At 40.0% G+C, this 20,405-nt stretch overlaps 1 protein-coding gene across 1 annotated transcript in view; it reads left to right on the forward strand.

The window, feature by feature from the left end:
* Positions 1-20,405, forward strand: part of LOC308080231 (NACHT, LRR and PYD domains-containing protein 12-like) — a gene marked incomplete at its 3' end in the record, with an annotated part of 63,789 nt that overhangs the window by 20,213 nt on the left and 23,171 nt on the right. The window contains exons 2-12 of the mRNA XM_080422007.1: positions 4,031-4,107; positions 5,004-5,049; positions 5,255-5,497; positions 6,684-6,761; positions 8,479-10,234; positions 10,334-10,507; positions 12,802-12,975; positions 14,647-14,835; positions 14,931-15,104; positions 16,709-16,858; positions 17,034-17,080. Coding sequence (XP_080278133.1) covers positions 4,060-4,107; positions 5,004-5,049; positions 5,255-5,497; positions 6,684-6,761; positions 8,479-10,234; positions 10,334-10,507; positions 12,802-12,975; positions 14,647-14,835; positions 14,931-15,104; positions 16,709-16,858; positions 17,034-17,080 — 3,079 coding nt within the window. The 5' untranslated portion in view covers positions 4,031-4,059. The remainder of the gene's footprint in view (positions 1-4,030; positions 4,108-5,003; positions 5,050-5,254; positions 5,498-6,683; positions 6,762-8,478; positions 10,235-10,333; positions 10,508-12,801; positions 12,976-14,646; positions 14,836-14,930; positions 15,105-16,708; positions 16,859-17,033; positions 17,081-20,405) is intronic.

A 20,405-nucleotide genomic window follows, 5' to 3' on the forward strand; every position in this document is an offset into this window, starting at 1 on the left:
GCCTTTGATGTCTTTTATTATGACATCCATGACCTGATTATGACCTGATCATCATGCAAGTTGATGGTCAGGTCACGATCAGGTCATGTCCACAAAGTATTTGAAAAATTGCCTTTGTAATTCCACTATGACAGTAATGTAGTTACTATTTGATCTCATATGTGCCTATGGTAAGTAGCTCTGTCTGGATAAGAGTGTTTGCTAAATGCATAATATTCACCAAAGTATTTGAAATTGTATTCTAGATTCTGACACTGGTGAGGCTTTGGAGCCAATGGATGGAGGTGGACATGGTGGTGACCGTAGTAGAGGTGAGTGAGATGTCACAATCATATCACAGGAATAAAAAAAATGCTAAAACCAGGGCAATGGTAAATGTATATTTATTCACATCTCATATTTATTTATTCAGTGTGTATATATGTGGCATGTGGTCTATATGATGATGATAAATGATTTGCTAAAGATGGACATAATATTTATAAAAGTATATTTTATGTTATTCTAGGGTTACAGGCTGAGGCGGCTGTGGAGGAGTTGGAGGGAGCGGTTGGAGCTGATGGCGGTGGTTGTAGAGGTAAGAATTATTATCACTGGAATAAAAAATGCTAAATCCCCACAGGGCAATGTAAATGTATTCTCTCATATGTATTTATTCTGTATATATATGCATTCATGTGATCTATATGATGATGATAAATGCTTTGCTAAATGCCTGAATTGATGTGTTATTGCAGGGCCAGCTGGGGATGAGATCGAGGGCGACATGGGTGGAGGAGAATCTGTTGGTCCTAGTCGAGGTGAGAGGTGTGTGTGTGTGTGTGTGTGTGTGTGTGTGTGTGTGTGTGTGTGTGTGTGTGTGTGTGTGTCAAAACAAATGTATTTTATGGTAATTATCTATTTCTATAATTCACAGGTGGTGGCAGGCCTCGAAAGGGCAAGGGTCCTCCCCGTGTGTGGCATGCCACAGGCTGGTGTCCTCGGGACATCCCCTTCTCAGCCGGGACTCCGGGTCCTCAGAATGCGGCTGCTGATCTGCAGTCTGTTGACCCCGTGGACTTCCTAGAGCTGCTGGTGTCGGATGAGATCCTGGAGGAGATCTGCGTCCAGACGAACCTGTATCACAAACAGCAGCCGCCCAGTGATCTGCAGTATGCCAGAGCAAAGGCCTGGAAAGATAATGATCTCACTGTAGAGGAGCTCAAGAACTTTCTAGGGCTCTTTTTTCTCACCGGAGTCAACCCAAAGCCGGACCTCGAGATGTACTGGTCCACTGACGAGTACCTGTCGTCCGCCGTCTTCGGCAAGGTCATGTCGCGGAACAGGTTCCAGCTCATCCTGAGTAACCTGCACTTCATCGACAACACCATGCCCCGCCTTGACCCTAAAGACAACCTCTGGAGAATCCGCCCAGTGCTGCAGTCCTTGCTGGTCAACTTCCAGGAAATGTATCTGCCGAAGGAGAACATCAGTATTGATGAGGGCATGCTATTGTGGCGTGGACGCCTGGCCTTCAAAGTCTATGCCCCACAAAAGCCCGTCAAGTACGGCATCAAGTCATACATTCTGTGCGAGTCTGCAACCGGCTACCTCCACCACATGCAGCCGCACTGTGGCGTGAATCACTCCCTACCTGACACTATAACTAACCTACTAGGTGATTTAGCAGGTTTAGGATATAGGCTATACATGGACAACCTCTACAACTCAGTGAAGATGTCCATTATGCTCCTGAAGAAGGGGACCTACGTCTGCGGGACTCTCCGTAGGAACCGAGGGCAGCCACCAGCCATCGCCGAGGTGACCAATGCGAAGCTGCCACTTGGGTCGTCCATGTCACGTCATCACAAGGGCGTGATGGTAGTGGCATGGCGACCCAAGAAAACAAAGATTGTCACCATGATCTCCACACTGCAACCTGATGAGATGCTGCCCGTGACCTCGAAGGAGACACGGAAGAGGAAGAGGGTGACCGAAATGAGGCCAGTGTGTGTTACTGAATACAACAAGTACATGAACGGGGTCCACAGGCTGGACCAAAACCTCAGCTACTACATGTGCACCAGGAAAACCAGGAAGTGGACGAAGAAGTTATTTTTTTACATGCTCCAGATATCCATGTTCAACGCCTTCATCATCTACAAGGCCAGGCACCCAGGCCGCATTCAAGACTTCTTCTCCTTCATCATGGCAGTAGTGAAGTCCTGGACCACCCTCGGCCCCTCCTCAGGAGGGTAGGAATGAGGCCCCGCCTCCTGAGGAAGGGGCCGAGGAAGAGGGTGAAGACCTTCCTCAGGAGGGTAGGAATGAGGCCCCGCCTCCTGAGGAAGGGGCAGAGGAAGAGGGTGACGCCGGTCCTCAGGAGGGTAGGAGTGAGGCCCCGCCTCCTGGGGATCGCCCCGGCAAACCAAATGTCCCACATGTCCCCCCAAGGCCACCACTGGTTGACCCTCGGTCCAGGCTGAATGGCAAAAGTAAAGATCATCAACTCATCCAATTCCCAAGTACTTCTAAGAAGTTCACACAAAAGGTTTGCAGGGTCTGTGCCCGATCAAAGTGTGCAAAGAAGAAGCGAGGGAAGAACATACGGAGCGAGACAAGGTATGAGTGCAAGTCCTGTCTTGTGCCCTTGCACCAAGACTGTGCATGGCGTTACCACAACGTAGATGACTATTAGTTTACGGGTCCATTTGGTTTCAGGGTAGGGAAAGGGTAGACGCACGCTGAAGAACTTTATTTTTGTTTATTTGCACTAATTGCACCAATGTATTGATTTGAATGATTATTATTTATTGTTATTTGACGTAGTTACATTTAGTTTGAAATGACTTGCACTTTGTGCTTTACAGTGAAACGGCTGCTACTTTGTTCAACCTACCTCTACACACTGCCGTATGCACAACACTGTTTAGACTTTTTATTTATTTATTTTGCACTAATTGCACCAATTGTTTGATGTTGAACTCCCTAGAAATCCCTACAAATTGTCATAAATGGCATAAAGAAAAAAAGGCAAGCTATAGATTTGTTGCTATGAATGTAGTATGTACTGCATGGTGTACTGTAGCTTGAGATTTTGACTGTGGCAAAACGTTTGGAAAAGGAAGCTCTCGATGACCTATGTGTTGGACTTTGAACTTGGAATTATTATTTGATGTAGTTACATTTAGTTTGAAATGACTTGCACTTCGTGCCTTACAGTGGAACGGTTGTACTTTGTTCAACCTTCATCTACACACTGCCTAGTATGCACAACACTGTTGTCTAGACTTTTTATTTATTTATTTTGCACTAATTGCACCAATGTTTTGATGTTGAACTACAGTATTCACAAATTGTCATAAATGGCATAAAGGAAAAAAAGGCAAGCTTGTAGATCTGCTATTTGTTGCTACTGCATGGTGTACTGTAGCTTGAGATGTTGACTGTGGCAAAAAGTTTGGAAAAGGAAGCTCTCAATGACCTATGTGTTGCACTTTGAATTTGAAATTATTATTCTTTATTATTATTTGAGGGAAAAAAAAAAAAGAAAAAAAAAAAAAGTGAAACTTTAGTTTGAATTGAGCTGAAATAAGCTTGCACTTTGGAAACAGTGATAAATGTACAATCAAAGGCAGTTTATTTTTTATTTTTTATAAACAAGTATTGTTTACATGACTGATGTCAATGAAGGCGCAAAATAAATGTCAAACACTTTTGAAATCATTTTTATGCCTCTAAAGTGTGTGTCTTACTAAAACGCTCATAACTCTGATTCTAAACAAAAAGGTCTGTTTTTGGTGAAAACCAACCTGTATTCAACTACCTCTAGCTAAAAAACGGAACATGCTATCAACTCACTTTTCAGATGAAAGAAGAGATTCTAAGCTTTGTTTTGAGATATTCCATGTGTTCATAGTCATAGCACAAAATATTCTGTGAGTCCTCAAAGATGAGTCAGAATGGTCAAAATGTCTGGCAGTGGGGAAGCCTTTTCTAGAAAACTCTATGGCAGTCAATGTGTTAACTGTGACATGGTGTTATTGTGCAGGTTCTGTGCTGTCATTTGTAAAGCCCAGAATGGAGGACCAGTCACCTTCAGCATCTGTGGCAGCTCCACAGACCCAGGTACAGTACATCTGTTTACTGTTGTCTTCTTTATTCACAGCTTTACTTTATTTGTTTATTTAGACGGACGCCATATGTTAATGAACAGTAATGTAATGTAAATACACCAGACTTATAGCAATGATGCTCATTTTCACCAGCAGTCCCCACAAAAACACATAAAAACAAGCAACAATAGAGTATATTACATTTCAAAAGAAAAACAGAACAGAGATACACATCATCACACCTGTAAAATACCAATTTGTGAAACAATAGTCAATGTGGGATAAAATCATAGCACATCACACAGATAATGTGATGTGCATAACATAACACAATCTCAGAATTAGCTGCATTTGAGAGCAAATGTTTCCACATGTTATACGATCATGTTAAATTCATTAAATAAAGTGCGGACATGATTTGAAAAAAAAAGTGTGTGGTTAATAGTAGCCTACAGTCAAAACGCCCAAACATTTTTTACATTTTGCCGTGGATAGGCTACTAGAGAACTGAAATTATTTCAGCACATCCACTAACAAATTTGCCTCACTGCAACCTATGGTCAATGGTCAACCTATGGTCAACCTAGGTCAATTTCCAAATATGCAATATGAATTAACTTCTATATCTCCAGTCTCCATAAGTTGTCATTCAAATTCTAATGAAATATTTGACAATATTTTGACATATTTATTATCGTTTTGACATCTGAAACCGGTTGAATGATGTGTTTACAATTTACTGTTTACCCTGAGGTATAAATTAAGCTTAAGGCCTAATTCCAAATGAAATATTGAGAGAATACCTAAGATGTATGTTGATGCAATGGGGTGGTTATTGCTAAATACAAGAATGTTGAACAATAGCACTCAGGCATGATATGATTACAATAACATGACTGTGTACAACAGGGTGCTGGTGACGGCTTGACTTCAGAAAAGATGGATGCAGAAAAAGGTGAGCTTTTTCTGGTGCTACCTTCTGTTTACCAGTATGTACATACTCAATATCATATTCCCAAACTATGAATGTACCAGTTATTCCACTACTATTCTTGTGGGGATGTATACTGTAGTTGCAGAGAGCTTTATTTTGCATTCACATAATCAAAATGTTCTGCGATACATTTATCTCAAACACTCTCTTTTTCTCTTGCAAACAGCACATTTTGTGATCCAGCAGAGGGCAGAGTTGATTCAAAAGGTCACCACAGTCTTGCCTATAGTAGACAGTCTAGGAACCAAGGTCCATCCTGAGATCTCTGCTGGGATTCAAGCTGAGAAGACAAGCATGGACCAAATGAGGAGACTGTATACAAAGGTGTTAGATCCAGGTGGAACAGTCGTTAGAGAAGCATTTTACGATGCCCTTAAACAACACCAACCCCTCCTGTTGAAGAGCCTTGGTAAGATCACATGTACTGCTATTTGTATTGTCTCCGCCAGGCCGGATGGCCGAAGGCCGGAGACTATTTTCGTTTTCATTTTCAGAATAGGTGTCACTTTAATTGGCCAGCACATGCAACTACCTTAATATTCTTCAGCTACAGGTTCATTACTAGACACATCTAGTATCAATAGAGAGCAGTTAAGATGTGTCCTCCATTATGTCAATTAGTCTAATTCTAAAGAAGTGGTTCTCAAAGTGGGATCTGGGTAGCCTGGTTCCAGACCATAGACCCCGCCCACTCTCTGAGTGGGGCTCCTCTTGGTCTGGTGTCATAATGTGAGCTATGGCTTTTCACGGTAGAAGAAATACCTTTCAAATCAGAGTCGGAGGTGGGGGTGGGTCTTACGACAAGCCAATCAGCGCCACGGGGCGTTCTCAAGCTGTGCGACACTAGCCTGTAGGCGGATCATGTAGGCATGTAGGCGGATCCTTAGATCTCTTGTGATTGGTTTAGGGAAATGCTAATCCCCTCCCCCAAGTAATCGACTACAGTGCAGCCAATTTCAGACTGAAGCTCCACGCAGCTTCAGTCTGAAAATCAGGCTAGGATCTAGGGACCACCAGGTGGGTTATTTGGGGTCCCATAGCTAAATTTGTTAATATAGCATCAATAACAGTTAAAACACTTTAAAACTATATAGGCTATTTGAAAATAGCCGATCTACTATACAAGCTCATGTGAGCTTGTAGATCTGCTATTTTCAAAACATCTTGAAAATGTGTCCATATTTTTTAAACATTTTGACAATACAAATCTTGTATGGGGGGTCCTTGACATGAGAAGGTTTGAGAACCACTGTTCTGAACAATATACAGAACACACTGACTATGAAATACAAAATAAACTCACAAAAAGCATTACAAAAAAAAGTTATTTTTAAGGTTGTCTGGAGTCTTTTGTTCTAAAAGAATTACTTCAAAACGACTCATTCTGAAGTAATGTGTTAACTTGTGTGGCCCATTCAACTTATGCAACAGTGTCAGCTCCACAGGCCGAGGTGCTCATTGGTTACCAGGCTAATCTGGTAGTTCTGCTGGCAAGATATGAATGTCATTCTCCCTAGATAATGACAAGAGTCCCATTACATGAATGTCATGTCCACTCACAGAGCTCATTTCATTATCCGCCTCTCCTTATGCAGGACCTGAACTTCCATTAGAAGACTCAACACAAATTCACACAGAGGTCCCACCTGCTGGTCTGCAATTTAAAGCCATTGGTGAGTTATGAAGGAATCTGGGTAGAGTCATTTTTACTCATTATATTGTAATAAACGAATGTCACCAGGACTTAATGACATCTTTATGGACTTGGATCAAATATCACATGACTACATAAAATGTACCGCCACTTGACAGTTAACTTGTGTTGTTGACAACAGTTGAAAGTAATTGATTAAACATAAAATGGAAGACTGTATAGCTACAGCAGCTACAGCAGCAAGGCACATGATACCCTTTTAACTTTAGAATTACCAAGACCTCTGAGGACGACATGTACAGACACTGTTCTGTTCTGAAAATAACATACTAAAAATGTAGGAAAATCTAACTCCTGTAAAGGCATCATTTTTACGATGGCGGGAGATTAAAATGCCTGTAAGCTGGGAGAAAATATGTGCAATCTTGAAAATGATGCCTTTCCAGAAGTAACAGAATCCATTTAAACATCTCTTATATCAATTATTTGGAGGTTCAACCATGTACTGAAATATCTAATATTGGAATCAATGCAAACAGACCACTAGGGAGCGAGCCCAACTTGCTTGCGATGGTTTTTGAAAACCTTATGCCCATACCTAACACCATGCCAAAAATTAAAAACTTGTCACCAAGTGCAGAATCTTGATGATTTTGGCCGAATTCCCTCCCAGCTATTACCTAAATGTCAGATCTTAAATTGGCTTGTAAATATGAAATAAATGCATAAACATAATCTTTATCTCTACTAGCTTTAGCCGTGCTAGCATTTTGCTAAACATAATCTTTATCTCTACTAGCTTTAGCCGTGCTAGCATTTTGCTAATTACATTCTGTTTTGCCGCTAGTGAAATCTGTATTCCATCCCTTAGTGTTTTGAAAGGAAACTACTGTACTAGTGTATAATGTAAATTTAAAAGAAAGATTTATTAAACATAAAATAATGATAAACTACTATTTTTAGTGAGAATTAACCTCCAGAGCAATTTGTTCCAGCAGGGGGCAGAGCCCAGTGGTTGATCTTAAACAGCATAAAAGCCATTCGAACTAGTCGTATGACAATTTGTTGTGAGCTATTGTTGCTATTAGTTTTATTGGCTTTTTAAAAATAAAAATACAATTCATTACAATATTCCCCTATATTATGACATGCACAAAATACTAAATATTTCCCCTACAGCTGTGGTGGTTGATGTGGTTGATGTGAATAGTTGAGCTATCACCACCACACCCAGGCTATAGCCTATATTTGGAATAAATGAACCGTCTGGGTTTGATTTGAACACTATATTGTACCGGTAATGTTTGTATTCTAGCGGCCTACTGGACATACGTATATGCTGTGCATAGCATATCTGACTGGTCTGTGTACCATGAAACCCTGCAGGCTTACACAATAACACACCAGTCCACACAATAACACAACAGTCCACACAGATAACACAAGCAAACAACCAAGAACCATAATACGGTATTTACAACGACATAAACACAAACAACACTTAATCCACAAGCACTGAATTAATATCTTATCTTAAGCCTCAAAATACAGTTTTTTTCCCAAACATTATTCAATTGTGGGCACAACATACAGTATATGACGTTCCCACAAGTAAATGAAATAAAATAAAACTTTAAAGACAACAAACAACACCATTTTACTTTTGCAGATCTGTTAATAAGACCTCCCATTTGAGGACCATATTTCTCAATGATGTCTGTTCTTTGGTCTTTCAGAAACTCTGTGCAAACAACAACTGAAGTCTAATCTGACAAAGAAGCTTTTGTGTTTGTCTGAGTGGATCACAAACGAAGGACAAAAAACATTTCTGAATCAGATCTACACAGAGGTCTACATCACAAAGGGAGGCAGTGGAGAGGTCAATAAAGAACATGAGATCAGACGGCTTGAAACAGCTTCAGGGATACCAGCCACTCCAGAAACATCAATCAAATTTGAAAACATCTTTAAAGCATTACCTGGAGACGTTGAACCAATCAGAACAGTGATGACGAAGGGAGTGGCTGGCATTGGTAAAACAGTTCTAACTCAGAAGTACGCTCTGGACTGGGCAGAAGAGAAAGCCAACCAGGATATCCACTTTGTGTTTCCATTCACTTTCCGAGAACTGAATTTGGAGAAGAAGAATGAGTACAGCTTTGAGGAACTTCTTCATCACTTTTTTAGTGAAACCAAGAATGTAGGAATCTGCATCTTTGACGAGCCCAACGTTGTGTTCATCTTTGATGGATTAGATGAATGTCGGCCTCCTCTAGACTTCCAGAACACTGTGAAATGGACTGATCCCGAAAAGAAAACCACAGTGGACGTGCTGCTGACAAACCTGATCAAAGGAAATCTGCTTCCAAAAGTTCAAATCTGGATAACCACACGACCTGCAGCAGCCGACCAGATCCCTTCTAAGTATGTTGACAGGTTTACAGAGGTGAGAGGGTTCAATGACCCCCAGAAGAAGGAGTACTTCTTCAAGAGATTCAGTGATGAGCAGCAGGCCAATAAAATCTACTCACACATCCAGACATCGCGAAGCATCCACATCATGTGCCACATCCCAGTCTTCTGTTGGATCACTGCTAAAGTTCTGGAAGAAATTTTGAGCAAAGAGGAGAAAGAAGCACTACCAAAGACCCAGACTGCCATGTACATCCACTTCATGCTGGTTCAGTCCATACAGAAGAATGCCAAGTATGAAGACCCAGATGATGCCATTCTGTTTCTGGGCAAACTGGCTTTTGAACAGCTGAAGAAAGGAAACCTGATCTTCTATGAAGAAGACCTGACAGCGTCTGGCATTGATATCAAAGACGCCGCAGTGTACTCAGAAGTGTTCACACAGTTATTTGGAAAGGTGCGTGGAACGTACAAGGACAAGGTGTTCTGCTTTGTCCATCTGAGTATTCAGGAGTTTCTGGCTGCCCTCCACGTCTTCATCACTTTCATCAACACTGGTGTGAACCTATTTTCACCCTCCATGTGGTCCAAGTTATTTGGAAGGATTTCCAAATCCAAGATTCGTCACCTCTACCAAAGTGCTGTAGATGAGAGCTTACAGAGTCCAAATGGACATCTGGACTTGTTTCTCCGTTTCCTGCTGGGCCTTTCTTTGGAGGACAATCAGAAACTCTTACAAAGACTGTTGAACAAGACAGGACAAAAGTCACATTCAAATCAGAAAACAGTCGAGTACATCAAAGAGAAGATCAGGGAGAATCCCTCTCCAGAGAAAAGCATCAATCTGTTCCACTGTCTGAATGAGCTAAATGATCATTCTCTAGAAGAGGAGATCCAACAGTATCTGAGATCAGGAAGTCTCTCCACAGACAAGCTCTCTCCTGCTCAGTGGTCAGCTCTGGTTTTCATGTTGCTGTCATCAGAAAATGAGCTGGATGTGTTTGACCTGAAGAAATACTCTGCTTCAGAGGAAGCTCTTCTGTGGCTGCTGCCAGTGGTCAAAGCCTCCAGTAGAGCTCTGTATGTGAACTTACTGATACATTTAATATATTGTCATCTATTTTTTTATGGAAAGAAAATACATTCATTTAATATATATTCCCATTATTGTTTCTTAAGGCTGAGTGGCTGTAACCTCTCAGAGACATGCTGTGAGAAGTTATCATCATCAGTTCTCACCTCCAGCTCCAGTTTAATAGAACTGGATCTCAGTGACAATGATCTGCTCGATTCAGGAGCGAAAAGGCTCTCTGAAGGACTTCGGAGCCCACACTGTACGCTGGAGACACTCAAGTAAGTGTTCCTGAACCTGTTCAACACATGACTGTTTCGATTCTGAAGTAAATAGACATGGAGCTTAGACTAATTAATTTACTTTTTCAGTTTGTCTGTGCTGGTGGTGTTTGGGGAGGGGCGGGGGTGATTCTTATGTTCAGATCGAATGGATTTTGAAAACAATCAATTTGTGCACATTGTGAACCCATGGCGCCTGATCCAAACAATGCGGCCCACTCCCTAAATAACAAAATCACCTGCGCTGCTATCACTGCGCCAGATTAAGACCAGCTCAGTGAGTTGGTCTTAACTTGAAGCACAAAGTCTGTGGGGAAAATGACATTGTGCTGTGATCCCGCCAGACCACACCTAATTTTAAGATCATTTGGTAATTAGACAACGCGGGCGCAAGAAGTGTGCGTCGGGTGGGAGATACCAAATATGCCTTGTGGTTGGCACAATGTGGCTTTGCACCATGTAGCGCTGGTGGAAGATAGGTCCCTAAGGGGGCCTGAGGTCAGGTCAGGAACGTTGTTGTGTATTATAACAATAGGCGTACCTCATACAGATTGAGAAAATTGGAGAAAATGTACCCACATTTTCAAACATAGTGAAAACAGCCACTCTAGCACATCTGGTATGTTTTCAAACCCAAGACGTCTCCACAAAAAAGCAGTTAAAACGACAGACGTGCGCCGTCTAAGTAGACTTGAGCCATGAGAGTCACCAACGAGTGAGCTGTTAGGAGAGCGATCAACTTGCCAAAAGTTGCAAAGTTAATCATCGCATTATCATTGGTCAATTAGTGTAGCAGTATAAAGTTAATCATCACATTATCATTGGTCAATTAGTGTAGCAGTATAAAGTTAATCATCACATTATCATTGGTCAATAGTATAGCTGTATAAAGTTAATCATCACACTATCATTGGTCAATAGTGTAGCCGTATAAAGTTAATCATCACATTATCATTGGTCAAAAGTGTAGCACAGGGGTTTTCAACTGATTTTGACCCAGGGACCACCATCCTGACTAAGAGCAACCTGGGGACCACCACTATAGTGCGTGGTGGGTCCATCATAGACCCACCCCACTTTTTTCCCGATATCGATATCCGATATTCCGATATTGTCCAACTCCTAATTTCCGATACCGATATCAACCGATACCGATATATGCTTTTTCACCAAAAGTCCACTAATTGTCAGGAACATCACATATCTAATCAAATCAAATAGCTATAATATCAACATAATATAAAACAAAAATACAGTGATTTTGTTTGTTTTCAATGAAGTGAGTCCTGTGACTCAATGGTGAGTCCCACTAATCTTAGATTAGATGGTGGCCTATTTGACAGTGCAGAAGCATAATTGCTTTCATGCCTATAACATTAACGAGCTTCAATGAGTGTCAGCTGGACACAGACACACACACCTGCCCTCTGCAGTGCTCTAATTTGAAAGTGACTGGGGTCTGTCTCTTTTCTCAGCAAAAGCCCTTGAATGTGATGGAATATGATTAAGGATTACTGTGATTATGGAAAGCTCACATTTCATATCACACAAACCATACAGTGAGAACTCCTGAAACTTATTAAAAGCAACAACAAAAAAAGTTATATTTTTATATTTATTTTTATTCTGAATGCATGGCCATTGACCACCTGCAATGTCCGCGGACCACCGGTTGAAAACCCCTGGTGTAGCAGTATAAAGTTAATCATCACATTATCATTGGTCAATAGTGTAGCAGTATAAAGTTAATCATCACATTATCTGTGGTCAATAGTGTAGCAGTATGAAGAGTTTGTAGAAGAACTGTGTAAATAGCTCAACACAACTATTATTATGAGTGGTTTCTCCAAATTAAACACAAAATGCAGTGTCAGAATTATTAAAAACCCATCATGTCAGCTGTCTTTAATTCTTTGTACAGCACACTTTTGCTATTATGACCTGCTGCAAACGTGATGCATAGCCAGGAACCAGCTTCTGGCAGTCTGTGGTATTTTAGCACATTCCTCGTGTGTAGTTGCCTCCTGTTCACTAAAATCCTTGCGTTTGCGTTCTGCAACCGCCAGTCACACCATTTGACATTTATATGGACCATGACCCATCAGACAAACTGATCCAATATCAGCCCTTAGCTGCACATAGAGGTCTGTTTTTATGCTATAAGATCCAGACGTGTGTGTGTGTGTGTGTGTGTGTGTGTGTGTGTGTGTGTGTGTGTGTGTGTGTGTGTGTGTGTGTCTATCTTTATATTACATGATATTAAATATATGATTTTATAACTTTGTTCTCTTCAGCCTGAGTGGCTGTAACCTATCAGAGAAATGCTGTGAGGCGTTATCATCTGCTATCAGTTCCAAGTCCTCCATCCTGAGGGAATTGGACCTCAGCAACAACGATCTACAGGATTTGGGAGTCAAAGAGCTCTCTGGTGGACTGGGGAGTCCAGACTGTAAACTGGAGACCGTCAGGTCAGTATTCCTTAACCTTTTCAACCAATTTCAGCTGGTGCACGTGCATATATATATAAGCAACAATGCAAATGAAATAATATGCAGCTAAAGTAGAAAATATAAAATGTTCACTACGTTGCACCCTTTATTCAATGAATTTGGCCTTCAATAGATCTGTATTAAAGAGTAATTTTTTGTTGATTTAGTATACTTCATTTTCTCTGTGTAAACATCAGAGTTTGAGGAGAAAAAGTGAATCCCTTAAAACCTGTAGAACTCTTTAAAGGAGTAGTTCACCCCAAAAATTACTTATTTTCTATGAATTGCACATCCCATGAAGCCTTGAATTCATAGATTTGTTTTTATTTTTGTCGCATTCCTAAGCCAATAATTTGATTACCGGCGGAAAGATGCTAATGTATCCGGTAGGAGACTCAAAGTAGACTCTTTGAGTCTATTACCGGAAATACACTGGTCATCAAATTATTCGCTCAGGAATGCAACTAAAACTATAAAGATAATCCATGAATTCCCAAGGCTTCATGGGGTGTGTAATTGATAGAAAATAAGTAATTGTTTTGGGTGAATACTCCTTTAAACCTGTAGAACTCAATAAAACCAGGAAAGCATCTGTGTCATTATATACTTTGGCTATTCTAACAAATTGCAGATATACAGTACAAGTTCATAGTGCGTCACTTTGTGCCTCCCTATGAGCTTGCAAATCCATTTAACTCAGAAAACTCAAGATGAAATCAAATTAAGATAAAAGTGTTAATCCAAAACAAAACCAAAGTAAAGAGTTTTGATTAATTACCAAAAAAGCAAAATGTTAATCTGCTTATCAGTTAAAGTGTAGGTTGAAAAAAAAAATCCTGAATGAGCAGCTGCTTCCCCTCTTTCTATCTCATACTTAATTGCACTCCTCCCCATGGGGTTCTTCTTTAGTCCAGGCATTTCATTATTTTATGATTTGATGGCTGCCTTGATGATCTTAACCCCACAGTTAATCGGCCTAACAGTAGCAGCTTAAGTGGCCACATATTAGGTAAAAAGGGATCCCAGCCATTCAGCTACTACTTCACTTATTTTACCTATTTTATCTGCTCCCACATGCATAATCTAATATGTTAGCAAATCTCACAAAATACTTGGATAGGAGCTTTTCTTGGGGGCAGGCCTTTGATCAGGATTTAAACTGTGCTTTACCCAATCAAAATGGAGTGGGTGTGACTGATACGTAAACCTCTGCCTTGTGTGTGTTTTAAATGGGAACGTATGTAAAACAGTCAAAGGGGATGCATTGGATATAATAGATCACTTTATGGGCTAGTGTAAGTCAGAGGTGAAACGTAGCACCCAAAGGTTGTTGAAACAAAAAAGGTTGGAGATAAACTTTGTATTCTTTACTCAGTTTGGTCAACAGCCATTAGACAGTGATGTAGAGAGAACCTTATTCTTGAGACGACTTGGCCACTTGACTTTTATATGGACCAAGCCCCATCAAACAAACTGAGTCTCAGCCCTCAGATTCACATAGCAAGTGTTCTTTTGTTATGAAAAAGGGGCAACGTTGTATTGACATAACCTTTGTGTGTGTGTTGTGTGTGTGTGTGTGTGTGTGTGTGTGTGTGTGTGTGTGTGTGTGTGTGTGTGTGTGTGTGTGTGTGTGTGTGTGCTTGCGTGCAGGTTGTCCAGCAGTATGATCTCAAAGGAAAGCTGTTCTTATCTGGTCTCGGCTCTAAGATCCAACTCCCATCTCAAAGTGTTGGTGTCATCAGACAAGGAGCTGGAGGTGTTTGACTTGAAGAAATACCAAGCTTCAGAGGAGGCTCTTCTGATGCTGCTGCCAGTGGTCAAAGCCTCAAAAAGAGCTCTGTAGGTGAACTGATAACTTGATACATTTAACATAAAAGGTCATCTTTATATTACATGATATTAAATATATGATTTTATAACTTTGTTCTCTTCAGCCTGAGTGGCTGTAACCTATCAGAGAAATGCTGTGAGGCGTTATCATCTGCTATCAGTTCCAAGTCCTCCATCCTGAGGGAATTGGACCTCAGCAACAACGATCTACAGGATTTGGGAGTCAAAGAGCTCTCTGGTGGACTGGGGAGTCCAGACTGTAAGCTGGAGACCGTCAGGTCAGTATTGCTTAACCTTTTCAACCAATTTCAGCTGGTGCACGTGCATATATATATAAGCAACAATGCAAATGAAATAATATGCAGCGAAAGTAGAAAATATAAAATGTTCACTACGTTGCACCCTTTATTCATTGCATTTGGCCTTCAATAGATCTGTATTAAAGAGTCATTTTTTGTTGATATACTATACTTCATTTTCTCTGTGTAAACATCAGAGTTTGAGGAGAAAAGGTTAATCCTTTAAAACCTGTAGAACTCTTTAAAGGAGTCGTTCACCCCAAAAATGCCTTATTTTCTATGAATAGCACACCCCACGAAGCCTTGAATTCATGGATTTGTTTTTGTCGCATTCCTAAGCCAATAATTTGATTACCGGCGGAAAGATGCTAATGTATCCGGTAGGAGACACAAAGTAGACTCTTTGTGTCTCCTACCAGAAATACACTGGTCATCAAATTATTGACTCAGGAATGCGACTAAAACTATAACAAATAATCCATGAATTCAAGGCTTCATGGGGTGTGTAATTGATAGAAAATAAGTCATTTTGGGGTGAACTACTCCTTTAAACCTGTAGAACCACTCATTAAAACCAGGAAAGCATCTGTGTCATTATATACTTTGGCTATTCAAAAAAATTGCAGATATACAGTACAAGCTCATAGTGCGTCACTTTGTGCCGCCCTATGAGCTTGCAAATCCATTTAACTCAGAAAACTCAAGATGAAATCAAATTAAGATAAAAGTGTTAATCCAAAACAAAACCAAAGTAAAGAGTTTTGATTAATTACCAAAAATGTTTTGTCTTTTGTGTAGGTTGAAAAAGAAAATTCCTGAATGAGCAGCTGCTTCCCCTCTTTCTATCTCATACTTAAATGCACTCCTCCTCATGAGGTTCTTCTTTAGTCCAGGCATTTCATTATTTTATTTGATGGCTGCCATGATGATCTTAACCTTTACCTATTTCATCTGCTCCCACATGCATAATCTAATCTGTCAGCAGATCTCACAAAATACTTGGATAGGAGCTTTTCTTGGGGGCAGGCCTTTGATCAGGATTTAAACTGTGCTTTACCCAATCAAAATGGAGTGGGTGTGACTGATACGTAAACCTCTGCGTTGTGTGTGTTGTAAATGGGAACGTATGTAAAACAGTCAAAGGGGATGCATAATGCATTGGATATAATAGTTCACTTTATGGGCTAGTGTAAGTCGGAGGTGAAACGTAGCACCCAAAAGTTGTTGAAACACAAAAAGGTTGGAGATAAACTTTGTATTCTTTACTCAGTTTGGTCAACAGCCATTAGACAGTGAAGTGCAGAGAACTTTATTCTTGAGACAACTTGGCCACTTGACTTTTATATGGACCAAGCCCCATCAAACGAGTCTCAGCCCTTGGTTTCACATAGCAAAGGTCCTTTTGTTATGAAAAAGTGGCAACATTGTATTGACATAACCTGTGTGTGTGTGTGTGTGTGTGTGTGTGTGTGTGTGTGTGTGTGTGTGTGTGTGTGTGTGTGTGTGTGTGTGTGTGTGTGTGTGTGTGTGTGTGTGTGTGTGTGTGTGTGTGTGTGTGCGTGCGCGTGTGTGCGTGCGTGCAGGTTGTCATACTGTATGGTCTCAAAGGAAGGCTGTTCTTATCTGGTCTCGGCTCTGAGATCCAACTCCCATCTCAAAGTGTTGGATTTAAACTACAATCACCTAGGAGACGGCGTAAATCTCCTCTCTGCTCTACCACTGGAGACTCTGAGGTATGGAGAGAACTGCTGTCACTCAATGTAAATGTGTTCTAGTTGAGTAAGGAAATCATGTGGTGATTCTGTACAATGTAGTATAATGTTTCATCCTGAATAATCATGATAAATTATTGTTTCTAATATTGAATGGAATATGCAAACATTTACTTTGTATCTCCTCTACCCCCAGTGTCAAACATGGTGGCGAGTGCAGGCTGCAACCAGGTGTGAGGAAGTGTAAGTGTGAATTATGTTTCATTCATTAAAAATTTCAAGTATCACACATCCAGCTATGTAGATGAACAGCTCATATACACAGAAACATGTGACATTCACTCATTCACTTCCTACTGTTAATGAAGATGATAATCACTATAAGTGTAATGTGTTTTCATTCACAAGAATCCCCTGTAAATGGCCCATACCCCCCCCCCCCCCAACCCACTACCACTGACACAGCTGGAGCCTTTAGAGCTCTTATTATGTGACCATATTGCCTATACACTATTCTTTTGAAATGATGTGTTTTACAGGAACAGCAAAATACATTGAGACAAGTTAGTCATGTATATCATTCATCATAAACATAAAAACTGAAATGTAAAAAAAATAAAAATAATGTTTAAATATAGTGGTGGAAGAAGTACTCCCAAAGTAAAAGTATCAATACTGTAATGTAGATATATTGTAAGTAGAAGTTTTGTATTCAAAATGTACTTGAGTAAAAGTACAAAAGTATCGGCATCAAAATCTTAAAGTACCAAAAGTAGAAGTACTCATTGTGCAGAATGTCCTATTTCACAAGTTCAAAATTTATAAAAAATCTATTGAAAATAGCCGATCTACAAGCTCACAATGTGTCGCGATGTGACACATTGTGAGCTTGTAGATCTGCTGTTTTCAAATGGCCGAATTATATTTAGGGCTGAAGTGGTTAGTGTATGTTTTGTAATAATAATCAAAATCTGAGTGAATGAGTTTTCATTTAATTGTAGTGGAGTAAAAGTAAAAATGTTCCTTTAAGATATAGTGGAGTAGATGGAAATACTCCAGTAAAGTAAAAGACAAATACCTCAAAATTGTACTTAAGTACAGTACTTGAGTAAATGTACTTAGTTACTGTCCACCACTGTGTAAATATGAAAATAATGCATGAGTAGCAAGTTATTTTAGTCATCCAAATCCACTCAAATCCACTCTCGAGTATGTTTTTCCATTACATCCACTACTCACAGTAAGAATCTGGTTCATTCCCTTGGTTCATCTTTCTTTCGAAGTACAAAGAAACATTTATTAACCGCAAAATCCCTGTGAGGGCCTCAGGTCCACTTCTGCCCCGCGAGAGCAGCTTGGCGAGAGCTAAGTGGGTGCCCACACAGAGCGGGCACTCGAATGGGCACTGTTGGAGTTGCACCAAGGTGGGAATTGTTATGATCATTCCCACACAAAAGGGTACCCTCAGATGCCAGCATTGGATGCCAAAGGCTCCTGATCAAGCAACAAAATATTACATATTGGGGTGAGGTTGGACAAAGATGTTCGATGAAAAACGTTGACAACCTGAGCCTGCAGTGCTTGATTATTCCGACGCAATAGAATGTTGGTGATAAAGTCAGGTGTAGGACTAAACAGGGATGTGTATACTATAGATTTGATTTGTACAGGAGATTTCAGCCTGCAGTGTCCAAGCATCCAATAGACTTTCAGAGAGCATTTAATGACTAGTTGTCAAATAACAATAATTGTAATCAAACGTAGCGTAATCACTGAGAAAAAATACTGAAATGTACACTAGTGGAAAGTAAGTAAGTACATTTACTCAAGTACTGTCCTTAAGTACAATTTTGAGGTACTTTTACTTTACTTGTGTATTTCCATTTATTTGATACTTTATACTTCTAATCCATTACATCTCAGAGGCAAATATTGTATTTTTTACTCCACTACAATAATTTGACAGCTTGCGGATGTATTATTACAAAACATAAGTTAATCACTTAATGGGATAGTTTTTCTATGGATTAGTCACCCCATGGAGACGTGAATTCATAGATATATTTTAGTTTTTGTCTCATTCCTAAGACAATAATTTGTAATTTGATGACCAGCGGACCGGTAGGCAGCACATTATTGCCTTAGAAATGCGACCAAAAAAAATTCTATGAATTCAAGTCTCCATGGGGTGACTAATCCATAGAAAAAAAAGTCATTTTGAGGGTGAACTATCCCTTTAGCCCTATTCTATACTTGATCTTTTTAGCTGATCTACAAGCTCATACTTCTTCCACCAGGAAACCCTGGCCTGTATACACTTATACTGTATGTTACATTAAATATTAAGCTAATCATCTGGGGACCCCCAAAAAATATTTGGGGACCCCAGTTTGGGAAGCACTGCTCTACAGCAGGTGAAAGTAAGGTGGGATGAGGAACAGGGAATGGTGACAGCAGATACAACTTGTCAGTCAACAGTGAAATTATTCATCAGACTTGGTCTGTTACAGTTTAAATATTGTACGGTTGCAAGTGCCGATTATTTGCTTAGTGATTACGTTTTCAATTAGTTGAATAATCAAAAGTGCTTTTTACTTCTTCTTTTTTCATATATTTACTAATTGATGTGAAAAAAAATAGGTAGATTAGTCTGATTAACCACTGAAGCCAAATGTTACTGTTTGCTGTACAATGGTGTCATGCAGAAATAGAGAATATAGCATATATATATACAGCTATTTTCACTATATACTTATGTACTGCTGTAAAAAAAAAACACACACACTAGCAGATCTACAAGCTCAATGTGTCATGAGCTTGTAGATCTGCTATTTTCACTACTTTTGATTTAAACAAAGAAAACAAAGAAAATGGTATTATAAAATGAGATTTTAACCATCTTGAACATTATTTTTATTAAATTGATATTTTTTTGATGGCAAATTCAAATCAATTAGCTCTATTAACTGTTGCACACCCAGTTTAAAGTGCTACAAAAGCTTCATTTATCCAGAAGCAAGTTGTCCAGAATGTACCCAGGTCTAGATGTGACTTGTCTCAGATGTGCTCATGACCTGGTCATCCTTTGACATTCAGTAAGTTTCTGAATGTTCAAAACTGTCCCACATTTTGGACAGGAACATTTCATATTTGTGTGTGACATTGTCATTGATGCCAGTCAGTCCTCTGACTGTGATATTTGGTGTGGTTGTGGAGGGGACACTAGTGTCAACAGGTCAATGACAGGCCATCGCTTTGTCTTCATTTAGTTTGTCTTCATTTTAGGCTCTAGGAGGGGTCCATGCGTGACTGCTTATTTCTTTTTCTAGTTAGATTTTTTGGCATCCATAGGACCTCTAATATTGGGATTTTGATGATCCCAAGAAAAAAAGTGGTCCAAAGTGTGTTTTTTTCAATGTTTTATTAACCCTGTGAGACCTGCGGGATGGCTGTCTAGAACGCCGGCGAGACTGTCTTTCAGAGACTGTGGAACGCTCAAATTTAGACGTCGCCCAAAGATAGAGATACCGTTTGATCCCAGACAACCTCAGGTTTCCAATGAGACCAA

Source organism: Gymnoscopelus braueri (genome assembly GCF_963280865.1).
Source record: "Gymnoscopelus braueri genome assembly, chromosome: 24".
Classification (NCBI taxonomy): Eukaryota; Metazoa; Chordata; class Actinopteri; order Myctophiformes; family Myctophidae; genus Gymnoscopelus; species Gymnoscopelus braueri.